The sequence below is a fragment of the Cebus imitator genome, unplaced genomic scaffold (genome assembly GCF_001604975.1).
Source record: "Cebus imitator isolate Cc_AM_T3 unplaced genomic scaffold, Cebus_imitator-1.0 Scaffold72, whole genome shotgun sequence".
In the NCBI taxonomy this organism is placed as follows: Eukaryota; Metazoa; Chordata; class Mammalia; order Primates; family Cebidae; genus Cebus; species Cebus imitator.
In genome coordinates, this window is record NW_016107387.1 from 696,355 (window position 1) to 712,773 (window position 16,419).

The following is a 16,419-nucleotide window of genomic DNA, read 5'->3' on the forward strand; positions in this document are numbered from 1 at the left end:
ACTCCTGTTTTATAGTCAATAATCTAGTAAATGTGTTAAACCCCTATTAGAGTAAATAAACATGGCTGTTTAAAAGGTCAGAAATAGTTCATTCCAGCTGAGCAGGCTCTCTGGAGTCAGGCTAGGTGGCCTCAGTTCAGGCCTGGCTGGTGTTTTGGAGACAGGAGAACAGGTGCAGTCATGTAGGTGAGAGCAGGTGAGTCCTGGTAGATTTCAGCTGGTAGGCACGGAGCGGCACAGGCTGGGGTAATCGAAAATATCACTGGTGAAAATGTCTGGCCAGGCAGGCAAGGAAGCTTGTAGGGCAGAATAGAAAACTGAATTTGGGCTGGGCATGGTGGCTTATGCCTGTGATCCCAGCACTTTGGGAAGCCAAGGTGAGAGGATTGCTTGAGTCCAGGAGTTGGGCAACATGGTGAAGCACCATCTCTGCAAAACTGCAAAAATTTGCCAGGCCTGGTGGCACATGCCTGCAGTCCCAGCTACCCGGGAGGCTGAGGGAGGAGGATTGTTACAGCCTGGAAGACGGAGCCTGCAGTGAGCTGAGACGGCACCACTGCACTGCAGCCAGGGCAACAGAGTGAGAACCTGTCTCAAGAAAAAAAAAAAAAAGAGAGAGAGAAAACGACATCTGATGAAATCGAGAGAGACCTGATACTCTAGCATCCCAATGAATCTTGAAAACAACAACAAAAAAATTTATCAGTGGAGGTAACTACAAGCTCCAGGGTAGAGATGAAACCAGTGCCTCAGCTGATGTTTCCTGGAATCTCTCTCTTCCTTGCTTGCCTCTGCATTCCTGTGTTGATTGCACGAGAGAGGAAAACATGGTAACCAGCAGCTCAGGCTTACATCCTGCCAGACCAGCAGCCCGAGGAGAAGAGCACATCTTTTTTTTGTTTGTTTTTTGAGATGGAGTCTTGCTTTGCCACCCAGGCTGAAGTGCAGTGACCTGATCTCGGCTCACTGCAACCTCTGCCTCCCCGGTTTAAGAGATTCTTCTGCCTCAGCCTCCCTAGTAGCTGGGACTGTAGTGGCTGGATCTTGGCTCACTGCAAAGTCCGCCTCCCTGGTTTAAGTGACTCTTTTGCCTCAGCCTCCCGAGTAGCTGGGACTACAGGGGCGCGCCACCACGCCCGGTTAATTTTTTGTATTTTTAGTAGAGCTGGGGTTTCACCATAGTGGCCAGGCTGGTCTTGAACTTCTGACCTTGTGATCTGCTTGTCTCAGCCTCCCAAAGAGCTGGGATTACAGGCATGAGCCACCGCCTGTAATCTCAGCACATCTTTTTCGGTAATTGCAGCCAAGTCCCAGAGTTGAACCTCTGAGCCCGGCTTGATTTACCTGCATCTTTTAAACCAACCCTCTGGAACGAAGGTGGGCTACTTAGACAACTAAAACCAAGGGCTGAGGCTGGCTTTATTGGGATTTTGTGATGCGAGTTCAGGGAAGAGTGTTTGTCCTGAGGAAAATCTGGGTGCTATTGCTAGAAGATGGGGAGAGAAAAATTAGAGCTGTTCACTGCCATGGCTCCCTAACTCTCATCTGCCTCTCAACATACATAGCAGAAATCACTCTTCCCCAGGCCTAGCACATGTCTGGGGCAAATTTTGTCGGGAGAGCGCTAGAATCTATGTGAGTCCACTTGACACCGCAGTGCAAATTAGATCAAGGTACTCTTCTTCTTTATAAATTACAAATCTGCAATGACTACCATGTGGATGACATCCTGGAATGTGATTAAAATAATTTCAGAGAAGCAAATGGTTTCCATTCGTGAATAATAAAGAGTAAAATAAAATATATAAAAATATAAAACATATACCTTAAGGTGGGTATAATATGCACATCCTAACTATGGCCCTACACTTTGCCATGTTTGTTAACATACCTTTTGAGGTGAACAGGGGCAATTTTGCAAGGCTCTTTAGTAATTTATTGACTTCAGTCTTCTTTTCTCTTTTTTTTTTCTTTTGGTCTTCAAGGTGGTTTCTGGCAGCAAAATCCTGATACAATTCTTGAGAGACAGAAATGATGGAGGCGAAAATATTGGTTGACAATGCTATGAAAAAGAGAACATGATGGCCATGTGCGCTGGCTCACGCCTGTAATCCCAGCACTTTGGGAGGCTGAGGTGGGTGGATCATGAGGTCAGAAGATCGAGACCATCCTGGCTAACACAGTGAAACCCCGTCTCTACTAAAAATACAAAATATTAGCTGGGCATGGCGGCAGGCACCTGCAGTCCCAGCTACTTGGGAAGCTGAGGGAAGAGAATCGCTTGAACTCAGGAGCAGAGGTTGCAGTGAGCCAAGATCGTGCCACTGTGCTCCAGCCTGGCAACAGAGCGAGACTCCATCTCAAAAAACAAGAACATGACTTCTTATTTGGTAACTTCGTTCTCAGGAATTGGGTGTAACCCACAGGAACCATACGAGTGGGTAGGTCAGAAAACAGAGGCTACAATGTAGAAGGCTAAGACATGCCCCAGTACAATAACAGGTGTATTATTATTGATATGTGAGACAAGCCCCAGAGGCTGCAAAAAATCAAATGTCTGCTTCTAGGAAACTTTTTTAAGTTAATGGACAGAAGCACTTTCTTTTCTTTCTCCCTATCATTGCACACACATTGACTGAATTTTTAAAAAAACCACTGCATACACCCTATAGAATAGATTTAACTATCCTCCATTATGGGTATCTAAGCCATCTATTTTTTTTTAACATATTAAAAGGAAAAACACTTTCTTAACACTAAAGTAGGGATAAATGAAGATTTGATTGTAGTTAATCATTCAACAAATATTGATTGCCTCTTGAGTGGTGCTTATCCCTTGTGACTCAGTGTCCCCTCCTGGCCCCCCAGTTCTTCAAGACCCAGTTTGAAATCTACCATCTCTACCAAATCTCGCTCTAATTTCTAGCTAATAATTGATTGTCATGTTTGCTCTCTTCTAATAGAAATTGGTCACTCAACTGGAATCCTGCTCTCCTTACTTGACACTATGTAGGAGAGCTTTCTAGAAATGCAAAGCGGCCTTGTCAGTCTCCACAGATGTCCCACAAGTGTAGCCTGTCAAGAAAATTGTACAGATCCTCAGGATCTGCTCTTGATTGTGCACTAGCCTTGTTTTTCTACACACGTGTCACCACTAAACTTGCTGCCACTCTCAAGGACTTCTATGGACTTTTTCCCTCTAGGTCTTGGTAGCCCTTCCTTTCCCTCATTCTTTCCGGCATAAGGGTAGTGACAGCGCCAGTGCTACTGGCTGAGAGTTGCTGACTTTTCTAGTCCTTTATAAACAGATCTTTTGTAAATAAACCATCCATGCATTATCCTAATTTGAATGTGCTGCCTGATTGCTGTTGAGACCCTGACAGATTCACCCCTCCCACCAAGACAACATCCCCATTTGTGCTGTTTACTAGGGTGGTCAGCAGCCACATGGGGGTATTGAGCATTTGAAATGTGGCTGCACCCAACTGAGAAGTGTGAGAAGTGAAAGATTCACACTGGAGTCCAAAGAACTCGGTATGAAAAGAAAGAACATATATGACTTCAATCATTGTTATATTGACTATATGTTACTGTCACATTTTTGGATGCACGGGATATATTATGAAAAGATAACTTTGTCTGCTTCTATTTTTTTTTTTTTTTTTTTTTTGAGACGGAGTCTCGCTTTGTCACCTAGGCTGGGGTGCAGTGGCGAGATCTCAACTTACTGCGATCTCCGCCTCCCAGGTTCAAGCAATTCTCCTGCCTCAGCTTCTTAAGTACCTGGGATTACAGGTGTGCGTCACCACGCCCAGCTAATTTTTGTATTTTTAATAGAGATGGGGTTTCACCATGTTGGTCAGACTGGTCTCAAACTCCTGACCTTGTGATCCGCCCGCCTTGGCCTCTCAAAGTGCTGGGATTACAGGCATGAGCCACCATGCCCAGCCCCTTTTTTAAGGTACTAAAATTTACTAGAAATTAGCCTGAGCAACATGGCGAAATGACATCCGTACAAAAAAACAACAATAATAAAAATAGCTAGGTGTGGTGGCATACCCCTGTAGTCCTAGCTACTCGGAAGGCTAAGGTGTGAAGATCACTTGAGCCCCAGGGTGCAGAGGTTGCAGTGAGCCAAGATTGTGCCACTGCACTCCAGCCTGGATGACAGTGAGACCCCATTTCAAAAAAAAAAATACTAGAAATTATCAATGACTCATAAAGCTTTTATTTGCGGCTCACATTTTGCTTCTAATGTGCAGAGCTGTCCTACATATCATGCGAGTGATGGTGAGAACCGTGTCTCCTACATTGAGCAAGTCTTTAATACTCACATAAAGGAAACACCTGTGCTCAGAAAGTGAAAGACCAAACACATACTATGATGTCATGCTGGAGCTAGAAGGGAACTTGGAGTCCATCATTTTCCAGTTGAGGAAACTGGAGCATGTTTATAAGTATTCACAGGATTGCATGCCTTCACAACATCTTTAAAATGGTCTTTGTTTTGTTGTCTTCTGCAAATCTGACTGAAATACTTAGGGAACAGTTTTAAAGTATAGGAAAGCTTAAGTTAACATTAGATCGCAACTGGTTTGTCAATACCTAATTTTAGAACACAAAGGGACATTAAAGCTTGGCAGGGCCTGTTCATCCTCGTAAACACCCAGTGCTTTATGGCATCAGAATCTAAAAAGCTCTTCACTGGTTATAGAATCAGTTGGGATTGGTAGTTCATAAACATAAAACCATATCCAGCACTGAGTACTTATCTAGCAAGCCCAGAGTTAGAACCACTAGGTCCCCCTTGGAAGCTGAAAAAGTAAAACTGGCTTCCACTTCCATGGTCAAATAGAGCACCCAAAGGCTGCAAAGTTCCTGCATGGAGACGCAGAAATGCCTGGTGAGTTTCCTGCACCGTGGACCTTGAGCCTACGGTGGGCCCTTGTTGGCACCCTCAGTGGTCCCAGAAAGCTGCAGGGGCTGGTAGGAAGCTGCCACGCTGTCGTCCATATAGTGAGGCATCCCGTGGAGGCTAGGAAGCCAAGAAATAAGGAACAAATAGGATTGGAACAAAAAACGACCTCACGCAGGTTCCACGGGCCAACCTCCCTCCATTAGACAGCAAGGCGGTTTGTATCCCTTCCTGACCTGCTCTCCGGGGAGCGCACAAAGAGGATATAGGGTCAGGGAAGGCAAGGGAAAGAGGAAACCGCAGTTTATGAAAAGACATTTAACCCCTTTGCCAGCGTGCGCGCGCGCACACACGCACACATACACACACACAAGTACAAACATTAAGAAAATAGACATTACATTAAAAATTGGGCATAGGGAGTTGGAATCGGAGCTGCATTTTTTTTTTTAATTTTAATTTTGCCTTTGATTTATGCATTGACTTTTTTCCTGAGAGATTGTTCCTTTGTAGGCCCTGGAGGACTGGATAATCTCATACAAATCCAAGGGAAAACAATCGAAAGAAGAAAAGTAAACAAACAAACAAACAAAAAGCTGATGGGAGAAAGAGCTCTGCTCAAAGGCCCGCAGCAGACGTTGAGTAGATAGAAGTGGAAACTGCTGCAGAGAATTCGGTTTGCTCCAGGCAAACGGGGGCGTGGCGTGCAGCGCAGTACTGGGAACTGCTGCAAACAGAACTTCCAAGGGGACAGGGAGTAGGTTCCAGGCGGTGGAAAGGGGTGGGATGGGGAAGGATAGGGCAACGGTGCCGAGAGAGGAGCAGAGCGCGGGGAACCTGGAGAGGGTCAGGGCTGCGGAGGGCTGAGTCGCTGTGGAGAGCTCTGGAGGCCCTCCCCAAGCCAGTGGCTTCTGGAGTGGAAGTCAGGCCCCAGGGATCCGGCTGGCCTTAGCTGTCACTCAGGCAAACCCGGAGCCGCTGCAGCCAGGAGCTCCACTGGAAGGGGGCGAAGCCGCCCGAAGGAAAGGGGCACCTTGGGGAAGGGGCGTTGCCCCTGCCGCCCCCGCCCTCTCCAGTGCCATTAGGCGGCCGCTGCCGAGCCCGCGCCACCTTTTCTCCATCGCACCCCGCCCGTCTGGCCCCGCCCGGCCGCGGGTCCGCACCCCGCCGCTCTTGTCCGGGGGCTGGTCCGGCCCGGGCCGTTGACGTCACTGGCAAGTTTGCTGCCCTCGGCGTCCCACGTGTGGCGGCGGCGGCGGCGTCCCGGGAGGCAGTCGGTGAGCTCCTGCGAGCACAGTGGCGGGGACCGCTGACAGGTCCCGCGCAGCCCAGCCCCGCCACGCGGCTCACAGGTGGGGTCCGAGAGCAGTTTGGAGCAGCTCGGCGCGCACGGAGAAGGGCGGACGGCTTGGTACAGGCCTCTGGCTCCCGCTCGGGCGGAGGGACTCGGGGGGAACCTCGCTCCGTGGCCGAAAGAAGCGGAGTCCGGGCGGAGAGAACGCGCCCAGGCGGGCAAGGGGGCCAAAGGAAGCCGGGGTTGGAGAGCACTGTCGCTCGCCGCTGTCTGGGGCGCACTGAGCACACAGGCCCCGCCGCCGCCCGTCCCCTACCCGGGACCCAGCAAGGGATGCAGCTTCGCTGAGCGGAGATCCGCACCGAGAGGCCTCTCGGGGCCGGTCTGAGACGCACGCTTTCGCCACCGCCACCAAGACCCCGATTCCGGCGACTCTTGGGGGAACCCGGGCGCAGAGCGCTTCCCCAAGCTCAGGACTTGAGCGAGTCTAAGACGATGGTTTCTTAAGCACGGCACTGCGCTCCCCTTCCCGTCCCCTCGGCTGGAGGCAGGGATCCTGCGAGGGGCCCCCGGGGCTCCGTTTCCCCCCGCAGCCCCGGCCGCCGCCTCCGGGGGCAGTTGGCACAGCCGCAGGGGCGCACGGCGATGTGGCCTCCGTCCAGCGCGCGGGCCCGCCGGGGGGATGCTCTGACACCTGGCGGGGTCCCGGCCTAGCATGGCCCGCGCGTTGCCCGAAGTCGCCTCCGGCTAGGATGGCCCCTCCGGGCCCGGCCGGCGCCCTCCCCACCTCTGCAGAGCCGCTGTCCCGCAGCATCTTCCGGAAGTTCTTGCTGGTGCTCTGCTCCCTGCTCACGTCCCTGTACGTCTTCTACTGCCTGGCCGAGCGCTGCCAGACCCTGTCCGGCCCCGTCGTAGGGCTGTCCGGCGGCGGGGAGGAGGCAGGGGCCCCGGGTCGCGGTGTCCTAGCCGGAGGCCCACGGGAGCTGGCGGTGTGGCCGGCGGCGGCACAGAGAAAGCGCCTCCTGCAACTGCAGCAGTGGCGGAGGCGTCGGCCGCCCGCGCCGCGCGGCGACGGCGAGGAGGCGGCCTGGGAAGAGGAGTCCCCTGGCCTGGCCGGGGGTCCCGGCGGCTCCGGGGCGGGAAGCAGCGTGGCCGAGGCCCCGCCGGGGACCCTGGCGCTGCTCCTGGACGAAGGCAGCAAGCAGCTGCCGCAGGCCATCATCATCGGCGTGAAGAAGGGCGGCACGCGGGCGCTGCTGGAGTTCCTGCGCGTGCACCCCGACGTGCGCGCCGTGGGCGCCGAGCCCCACTTCTTCGACCGCAGCTACGACAAGGGCCTTGCCTGGTACCGGTGAGCGGGGCGGGCCCAGCCGGGGGCTGAAGGATCGCGGGGGTACTGGGCTGGGAAAGTCGTTGGAGAGCCCTCGGTGACCCCCCAGTTCGCCCTCCTCCCCACTTCCTGCAGAAGGCGAAGGGTCATCAGTAGTTGTCCTTAAGTTGAGGGACCTTTCGTCTCTCGCTGCCTTCTCCTTCCTGGGAAGTGGATGTTGAGAGAGGGAGTGGGAGGGAAATTCTGGCCTTCATGATTTCCATCCTTGGGAATCTCTTGCCAAGTCTGGTCTCTTTCTCTTGCTCTGCGAAAAGTATTCATGTAGTTAGCTAAAGGGGAAAAAAGAAAGAAAGAAAAAAGTCTCTCCTAAATTAGAAACCTATTCAACAGTTAATAGATTTCCTTTCTCTTTCCAAGGAAGCCGGTTTTCATTCTTTACCTTTTGGGCAGTTCTCTGTGGTTAACCCAGCCTTTACCATCAGGTATTTATTTACCTTGACCTTTTGCCAGATAGTTGTCCTGGGTGGGAAGTAATATAGAGACTTAGTATAAGTGTCAAGAACCAGAGAATCTGGGTAGTTTGGAAAATATATGTCTGTCTGAGCAAGGGAAAGCAACCAGGCACTGTGTTTTAAAGGACGCTTGGCAATAACTTTTGTTTGAGGGCAAGGAATGAGTTTTGTAGTGATTTTGATATTGGTAGGGAAAAGTAACTTTTGTCCCTGGACTGACAGAAACTTTTCTAAAGATCGTCAAATAATCCTCTTTACAAGTAAGGAGGCCAATTAAAAGAAGAAGAAGAAGACAAAAGAGAGAAAAATACATTGGCGCAACTTTGCCGCAACTTTGCCAATACAGTTCAGGAAATAAGTCTTACTTAGATCTTAATCTTAAATTCGCCAGTCTCTTCCAATTCAGACCACATTTAATAATAAAATCGGCCAAATTCTAATAAATCTAGTGTCGCCTGGATTTTGTTTGCCATAATATATTGGCTTTTTTTTCTTTCTTCCAAGTACCAGTAAAAATTTTGTTGCTAGAACTTTCCATTTTATAAAGTTTATCTTGTTCATAAAATACGTGTTTTCTTTGTTATTTTAACTGAAACAATGTAACAAAAATTACAACACAATTTAGGTAGATTTCAAAAAGCCCATTAAATTAACCATTCATCCACAACACGGAAATGGACATGATTTGACAAGTTTATTTACTTGAGGGGCCAATTGCACTTGCAGATTGATTTCAAGAGCCGAATTTACAGTAAATCCACTCATAGAGAAACGATTTGGCCCTAAAAATTGAATTTAAACATTAAACACTTTTAAAACAGTAACTTTCCATTTGTTGGAAAGAAAAAACAAACAACCTCCCCTTAATATAGATTATGTATCACTTAAAATCATCAGCCACTTAAAATATCCCCTTGTGTTTCTGTCATTTATGTTGTATCCTCTGGGAAGTTCTTATAAAAATGACCTGTTGAATCTGGAAACAACAGGTCCTTCTTTTTAGCACAAAGGCAGCTCTGTTTTTTCCATCAAGGACACAAGAAAGAAGTGATTAAAGACCCCTAAAACTCTTATCTATAGCAGTTTGCTTTGAATTCGGCCTCGTACCGTGCTATAAGCGAACACATTTCAAGCCGACTGTCTGAAACATCTAACACTACATTGGGCTCTGAGGTGCCATTAAATATGGTGAAATATTTATGCTAAAACCCTTTATTTTCCTTTTGCCATATAAACTTTATTTCCACAAACTAGGATTGTTTCTTCTTATTCCAGAAATGAGTATTTGAGGGCCCAGTCAATCTGCAGACCTGGATCTTATTTTCTGTGGTCATTTCTGAGCTCCTGTAAGAGGAGGAAGGTTTCAAGGTAACGAGAAACACAAGTATTTAAAAACTTTTTTTAAAGAAAGAAAGAAAAAAGAAAAAAAGAGTCATAAACTTTTAGGCCAGTCTCTCCTTTGGAAACTGGATGCATGCTATAAAGTAAATCTCCCCTTGGATTGTTTACTCCAGCAGAAGAGTTCTGTAAAGCAATTTATGGTGGTTACAGAAATAGCTGCACAGTAGACTTCATGGTTTGGTGAATTTAATTTTCTAAGTGTTGGAGCAATGTCTTTGTTTTACCATTTGCAATGGTTTTTTATTGGATGCATAAATTTACGTTTAACTCAATTACATAGGAAACTTATTTTTTAAAAAATCCAACCTATGGAGCCTGGATTATGTGATTATTTAATGAAATTTACCCACAGTTCTCTTTCATCTCGGCTCTGAACTTGGAGTTTGATGTTTGCGAGCAAGACTGAAGGCTCAACTATGAAAAAAAAAATTCTCCCACCCAGAATGCCACTTAACTATTAAGTGCATTTTAGCTACTTATATTCAGCTAATAATTTAGAACAGGGGATTCAGTTAGACCTTCATGAGTCAGCCCAAACTTTTCAATACAGGAATTGTACCACAAGCTTATGAGCACATTAATACACAAACACACACACACATGCACACAGAAAGAAATAAATTCCAGATAATTGCACCCAGAAGTGAATTATGGAAGATTAAAACCTGTATAATTATTTTTAGGTGTACATTGACATGGGGGAATCCTAAAATGTCTAGCCTTTTTTTGCCCAGCAAAATCGCTAAGCTAGCCATGATAGTTTGTGGTGGCAGTGCCCCCTACTGTCCTCACAAAGGGACAAATCTGCTGCTATTAGCAAGTTCAAAGGAAAATGAGTTTGTGAGTTAGAAATGCCTGTTACTGAACTTGTTCAGTAAATTACTGTCACTGGGAAGAAAATAAAATACTTTATAAACTTTCTTCCAATAGTGAAGTCATAAACCCTCCCTTTATTTGAACACATTTGTAGTAACAGGCAAAGAAAAAGGATTTGTTATTCAAAATCTCTAGAAAGAAAATTATTCTTACTAATTTAAAATGTCCTAATAGACCTCCTCTAAAACAAATAAAACAAAGACAAATTTTTATATCCTGAGAAACTCGATCCTGATGGAGTTTTTTTTAAAAAAACATTCCTCATTACTTAATTTAGCAGACATATTATCAGTACAACAAATGTCTATGGCTTGCAGGACCCCGGAAAGCAGTCCTTTGCAATGAATAGTGTCCATTTCTCTTGTATGTATTGTGGCTTCATAAAGAAAAGGAAAAAGTTTCCTTAGCCTGAAAACACTGATCTTTACTGGAAGTCAAGACTGAATGCCTCTGCTGTAGTTCAAGAACAGATGAGTTTAGAATTTAATAAGTCTCTCTTCTGCTTGTTTCTATCTGCACCAACTAAAAGATATGTCTTTTTTTTTGTAAGCTAAACAATATCTATTAATAGAGTATTTAAATAATGTGTCTATTTGTGTGTACACATACACATACATCTGAATGTATGTGAATGTTTGGATTCGATAACATTTCATTCTATTATTTTGGTACAAGATAGGAAGTATTTATTATCCAGTCTCTTACACTAGCATGTTTATTTCTTATATTTCAATTTCTTTTCTTTCGTGAGTCTGGACAATTTCAGCAGAGAAGGATACCACTAGAATCATTTTATTCTAGTGCCTACAGGAAGATCAAATATTGTCCAGCTTGGAGTTTAGGAGTTAGTGCTCCCCTGACTTCATCAGAATTTGAAATTTCCTGGCCTCTGATGATCATGGCCCTGTTTTTCAAGTCCGTTAGAGAAGCATACTGAGCAGAGGCCCTTTCGGCTCCTATGAGGAGAAGTTGGCATTTGTAGCAGCTGGGAGCAGCTGCAAAGTACCTCCATGTGCAGTTTCCCACCCTCCTGTACTGTGCAAGCCCTTTCTGTGTGAAGAGTTTGAAATGAAATCTGAGCCAAGGAAGCTGCAGTCTGACCACCCATGCAAGGACATATGGACTGAAGGCCAAGGGCTCTCTATCCGTAGGGCAGAGGAAAGAACATTGGAAGAGAGGAGGGCTAGGAGAAGAGCGAGATGTTGCTTCAGACTCTGAGTCTACAGTGCGTGTCTATAGAAGCTCTCAGTACCTGGGCATTCCCCACCCAGTCACAGGTTGAGGAGCCAAAATGCTGTCATCTAGTTTGCTGAATGTCTGAACTCTGGGCTCATCCCCAACAGACGGAACCGGAAATGCAAGTCAATCAGCCTAGTTCCTGTGTGTGTGTGTGTGTGTGTGTGTGTGTGTGTGTCACACGTGAATGTGCATGTGGGAGCAGACACCCAGAAGACAGGGACGATGATAGAATTTATGAGAGGAAAGTTATTAAGTAGCTGGGAAACTTCTGAGCAATATTGGACATCCTGAGTAGGGAACAGTTTGGGGGCACTGTTGAGATCATAGTCCAGGCTTTAAACAACAACAAAAACACTTGGTAGAGCCTGGACCGGAATGCCTTGGGAGAGTGAATATTCCTTTCGAGGGATGAGATTCATAACATGCTCCTATACTTCATGTGAAATGCACAGACTTCTATGAAAATCCACCATGACATTATAATCTCCTGCCCTCTCTTTAAAAAGAAAACACCCTGGCCAAAATACTTGTCTCTTGTAAATAAGTCTGTGGATTGGCCAGGAAAGAATAAGTGCCAAATCTGTATTTTGGCAGGGTCATGGGAGTGAAATAAACCTGTGCAATTAATGACAACAGGGGCTAACCTCACACAGACTAGATGCTCACTTCATCAGAAGAGTGTTGCAGAGCAAACAAAACTCCCCGATATGAACAACAACAACAAAACGGGCCTCGAATCTCTCCGGGACACAGTTGAACAATTGCAAATTGCAAATTACCATCAGTCAAATTGCTGGGCCCAGTCGGGAACTTGATATTCTTAGTTCTTTTCCTTAGGGGGAAATCTTCCTCCACCAAGTTGATAGTAACTTGGCTGAAAAAGAGCATCATTTCTTGGTATAGATTTCCTAATGATATTAAATCCCAAGCTTTTAGAAAATTTGTTTCTGCTTAAGTGATGAGTTGCAATTGTGAACATAAGGTTGCTTATTAAATATGTGCCTCTAATATGTAATCAGAGGAAATTGCACTCCCTCGTCTTTGCATTTTATAAGGATGTCTTAAAAATGCTTGTCAGCACTTTAAAACCTTTGCTAATTTAATACAGTTTAAAAATCTCTGTGGGGGGTATTTATATAGTGAACAAACAAGCTGTCATGAAGCCAAAACTTAGAAATTGAATTTATGAGAAGAAAGTTATTAAGTCGTTGGGGAACTTCTGCTCAATATTGGACATCCTGAGTAAGGAACAGTTTGGGGACACTGTTGAGATCATAGTCCAGGCAATGCTGAGTTCAGTGAATGGAAGCATTTCCCCAGTTTCTTGCCTTCAATGAGGCAATGCTTGAATTTTGGCATGACTCTTCATGCCCCTAAAAACATACATTAATCCTAAGATTGCCTGACTGTATTACAGAAATTCAGAACTGGCCTGTTTCAGAAGCTGTCTGATGACAATAAATGTGAAACGAGACTGGGGAAGTGTTTATTGGCAATGAAGTTTAGTCTTGCCCTTAGGAATTCGAGAGACATTCTTGCAAAGTTTTCAACACAAAGTATTCACCGGCTGTCAACAGCCCTCTTTGACTGTGATATGTAGTGCCACCTAGTGGGAGGAGGAGTCAGCAAGAAACCCCTAAAGGGAGAACTTTGAAAACCTCATCGTGGTAAGAGCATATTTGGTCTCAATTTAAAAAAGAAACTTCAGCAACAACAAATACTTGTGTTTAGGTAGCTGTTATAGCAAGATGAGCTGCCTAGCACAGATGAGCTGCACTTAGCCTTTTTTTGGGCAAGAATAATTCACTTCTTTTAGGCAGGGAGTTTATTCTTTGGAGAAAAATAAGAGATTTGGCTTCACAATCTGAAAACCAAGATATAAATGATTAGGGGATTTATATTAAAAATGCCTATGACTGAAAGGAATACCATATGTCCCAGATTACTCTTGTTAGTGTGTTTTGCCTCTGTTTCTGAAAGCCAGCTTCAAATGAAAATACTTCCAGATGATTTTATTTCAACATCAGTAATGAAGTCCTGTTCCTTCCCCTGTGTGGTACAGGCTCTGAAGGAGGGTCCTGTGATTCTGAACAGAAGCCTGTTTAACCCTTAAGGCCCCTGGGATGCCCTATGGAGAATCCTGCCCACCACACATGGGACAGCTTCACGAGAAAGTGCTTTGAGAGTATCTATGGGATAGGTCTTTCTGCACCTGCAGTCCAGGGCCTGGGAGAGCAGATTGGGGAGCAGGGTGGTGGACAGGTTAAAGGAAGGCAGGATGAAAGGGACAAATAGGAGCATTCAAGTGGAGAAACTGACAGACACCACCTAAACCAAGTGACCAGGGTTAGCATTCCCTTGTGTCGAGATCATGTTCTCTGATGTAATGCAATTAGGATGGCACTTCACATGTGCGGTAATCTTCCCCCAAATCCATAACCCCCATATAGCCATGAGGAAAACATTAGATGAACCCCAATTGGGGGACATTTTACAAAATACTTGACTGGTACTCTTCAAAAGTGTCAGAATCATGCAAAATGACGGAGGACGTCTAAGCTATCCCAGATGGCAGGAGATAAAGATGAGTCATGACCAACCAGTAAACAGGAGGACGCCCTTGAACGGATCCTGGGTCCGAACTAAGGCATCTGTGGGAAAACTGGGGAATTGTGAGTGATACATGCAGTTTAGTTAATAACATTATACCAACATCAATTTCTTGGTTTTGATCATTGTACCGTACTAGCGTTACGATAAGATGATCATCTGGGGGAGTCCGCGTGAAAGGGATATGTGAATTCTCTGTACTATTTTTCACAATTTTCGTATCTAAAATAATTCTAAAATCAAAGGTGAAAACAGTCAAAGAAGGCAGGAGAAGCTTAACAGGCGTTGGAGGCTGAGGGCTCAGACTGAAATAGTGTCTGTGCCGATTCCCTTTTATTCCGTGTTTCTTCTTTCCTTTCTTTTGGAAGGCCCCCAGGACGGGCCCGCCAGCTTCCCCTCCCTGCCCGCACCTGTTACTTCCAGACATGCTGATTTTTCCCTCAGCTGATTTCATAATCATATTGGCTCACGGCTCCCCTCCTACTCTCTTGTTCCCAAACCAAGCACAGAGACAGTTTCATTTTCCTTTCTTTCTGTCCTCCATGGCTGGTAAATGTAAAGTGAAGAAGATGTGAAAGGTTCCCCAAAGCTTCTTATCATAGAGAACAAAATCTCTGCTGTAAATGACAGGTCTCTGAGGGCACAAAGAACTAAAATAAGGGTCAGAGGGGTCAGAGGAAAATCAGACTTGGGCATATGGCTTTTTTTTTTTTTTTTTTTTGTTTTGCTACAAACATAGAAGGAACAGGTGTCAGTAGTTGAAAGCTGGTTATAGGGTAAAGAGATAGGGCCAGAGCTGTGGACGCACCTAATAGCAAAGATGAAAACCCAGTCCAGAATTTCCAGGCTAGCTTAAGAATTTTATCTGCTGACTTCACTTGTTTTCACCTTTGCTGTAGATACCATGGGTTATGAAAGTTTCTATAGGAGCAAAACAGACCTAGAGCAATTAATGCATTCAAGGAAGAGGCAGGAAGAGAGAAAGTCCAACCTCCACAACTCTGGAGAGGACGAGTATCCTTTCACCTTCTAATTATGGGGGTTTCTTCCACTGGAACTGCTCAGCCAGACTGCTGGCGTTATCAGACTCAAAGGTCCTGTCTAGGTGGTGCACTGTCGTTTCTGCTTCTGTTTTTAAACACACAGTTGTTTATCTGGGCTTCTGGTTGAATAGAGCAATGAAAATCTCCCTCAAAACATTTCCTCTGATATTTTTAACAACTGTAAAAATAGTTTTATCCACTTTACATCTTTACTTAAGCAAAACAAAATAACACCCACTCCATCTACAGATTCCAAGAAACTGGCAGCATTTTCATTCGCTTATCTTTATTGGATCTGTTTTATCAACCGCTTTCGTGCAAAGGATAAACTGCAAGTGCTTATGGAGTTAAAAATAATTTCTGTGATTTAATACCATTGTCTACTTGTTTGGCATTTTTCCATTTTAGTGGGTATGTACTTTTCATTGCCTTTTAACCTTTTTTAAAATAGCAAAATAATTGGACCCTGCAATGCATCTTTGATGAAATCTATCATTTGAGAGGTGAGGTGATATTAACTACATTTGTTGAGGCCACACTGTGTGCCCGATGATGCAGAATGTTCGGCTGCTCGTAATCTGATGTTATTTAAGCAGATCCTATGATTTTCTATATTTTATAGATCAGAAAACAGGCTCAGAAAGATGAAGTAACTTGTCCAAGGTCACAGAACTATGTACATCTTAGAATTGCTGCCAAACCCAGGTTCACCCACCTCCAGCATGCCAGTCCTTCACCACCGCGGTGAATGGTCTCTGTGATGTTCTCTAGCAGAATTGTCCACAGGTAGTTCCTGCCTGCATAGCAAGCCACCAGCGTCCCAAAGATGCAGGTGATTGAAAGGCTGCCCCATGTGGTAGAGTGACTTGGACATTCTGATCTTAGACCATTAGTTGGAAAATTGGACAACACATTAGGGCTAGGTGTGGTGGCTCATGCCTGGAATCCCAGCACTTTGGGAGACCGAGGCAGGTAGATCACTTGAGGACAGGAGTTCGAGACCAGCCTGGCCAACATGGAGAAATCCCATCCCTACTAAATTAGCTGGATGTGGGGGTGGGCACCCTGTAATCCCAGCTACTCAGGAAGCAGAGGCACAAGAATTGCTTAAGCCCAGGAGGCAGAGGCTGCAGTAAGCCAAGATTGCTCCACTGCACTCCAGACTGGGCAACAGAGTGAGACTTTGTCTCAAAAAAAAA

The 16,419-nt window shown here is 45.6% G+C and overlaps 1 protein-coding gene across 1 annotated transcript in view; it reads left to right on the plus strand.

Moving 5' to 3' along the window:
* The first annotated feature begins 6,068 nt into the window (after positions 1-6,068).
* The window catches only part of HS3ST3A1 (heparan sulfate-glucosamine 3-sulfotransferase 3A1), a 104,681-nt gene continuing 94,330 nt past the window's right edge, over positions 6,069-16,419 (plus strand). The window contains exon 1 of the mRNA XM_017531383.2: positions 6,069-7,560. Within this exon, the coding sequence (XP_017386872.1) occupies positions 6,962-7,560 (599 nt within the window). The 5' untranslated portion in view covers positions 6,069-6,961. The remainder of the gene's footprint in view (positions 7,561-16,419) is intronic.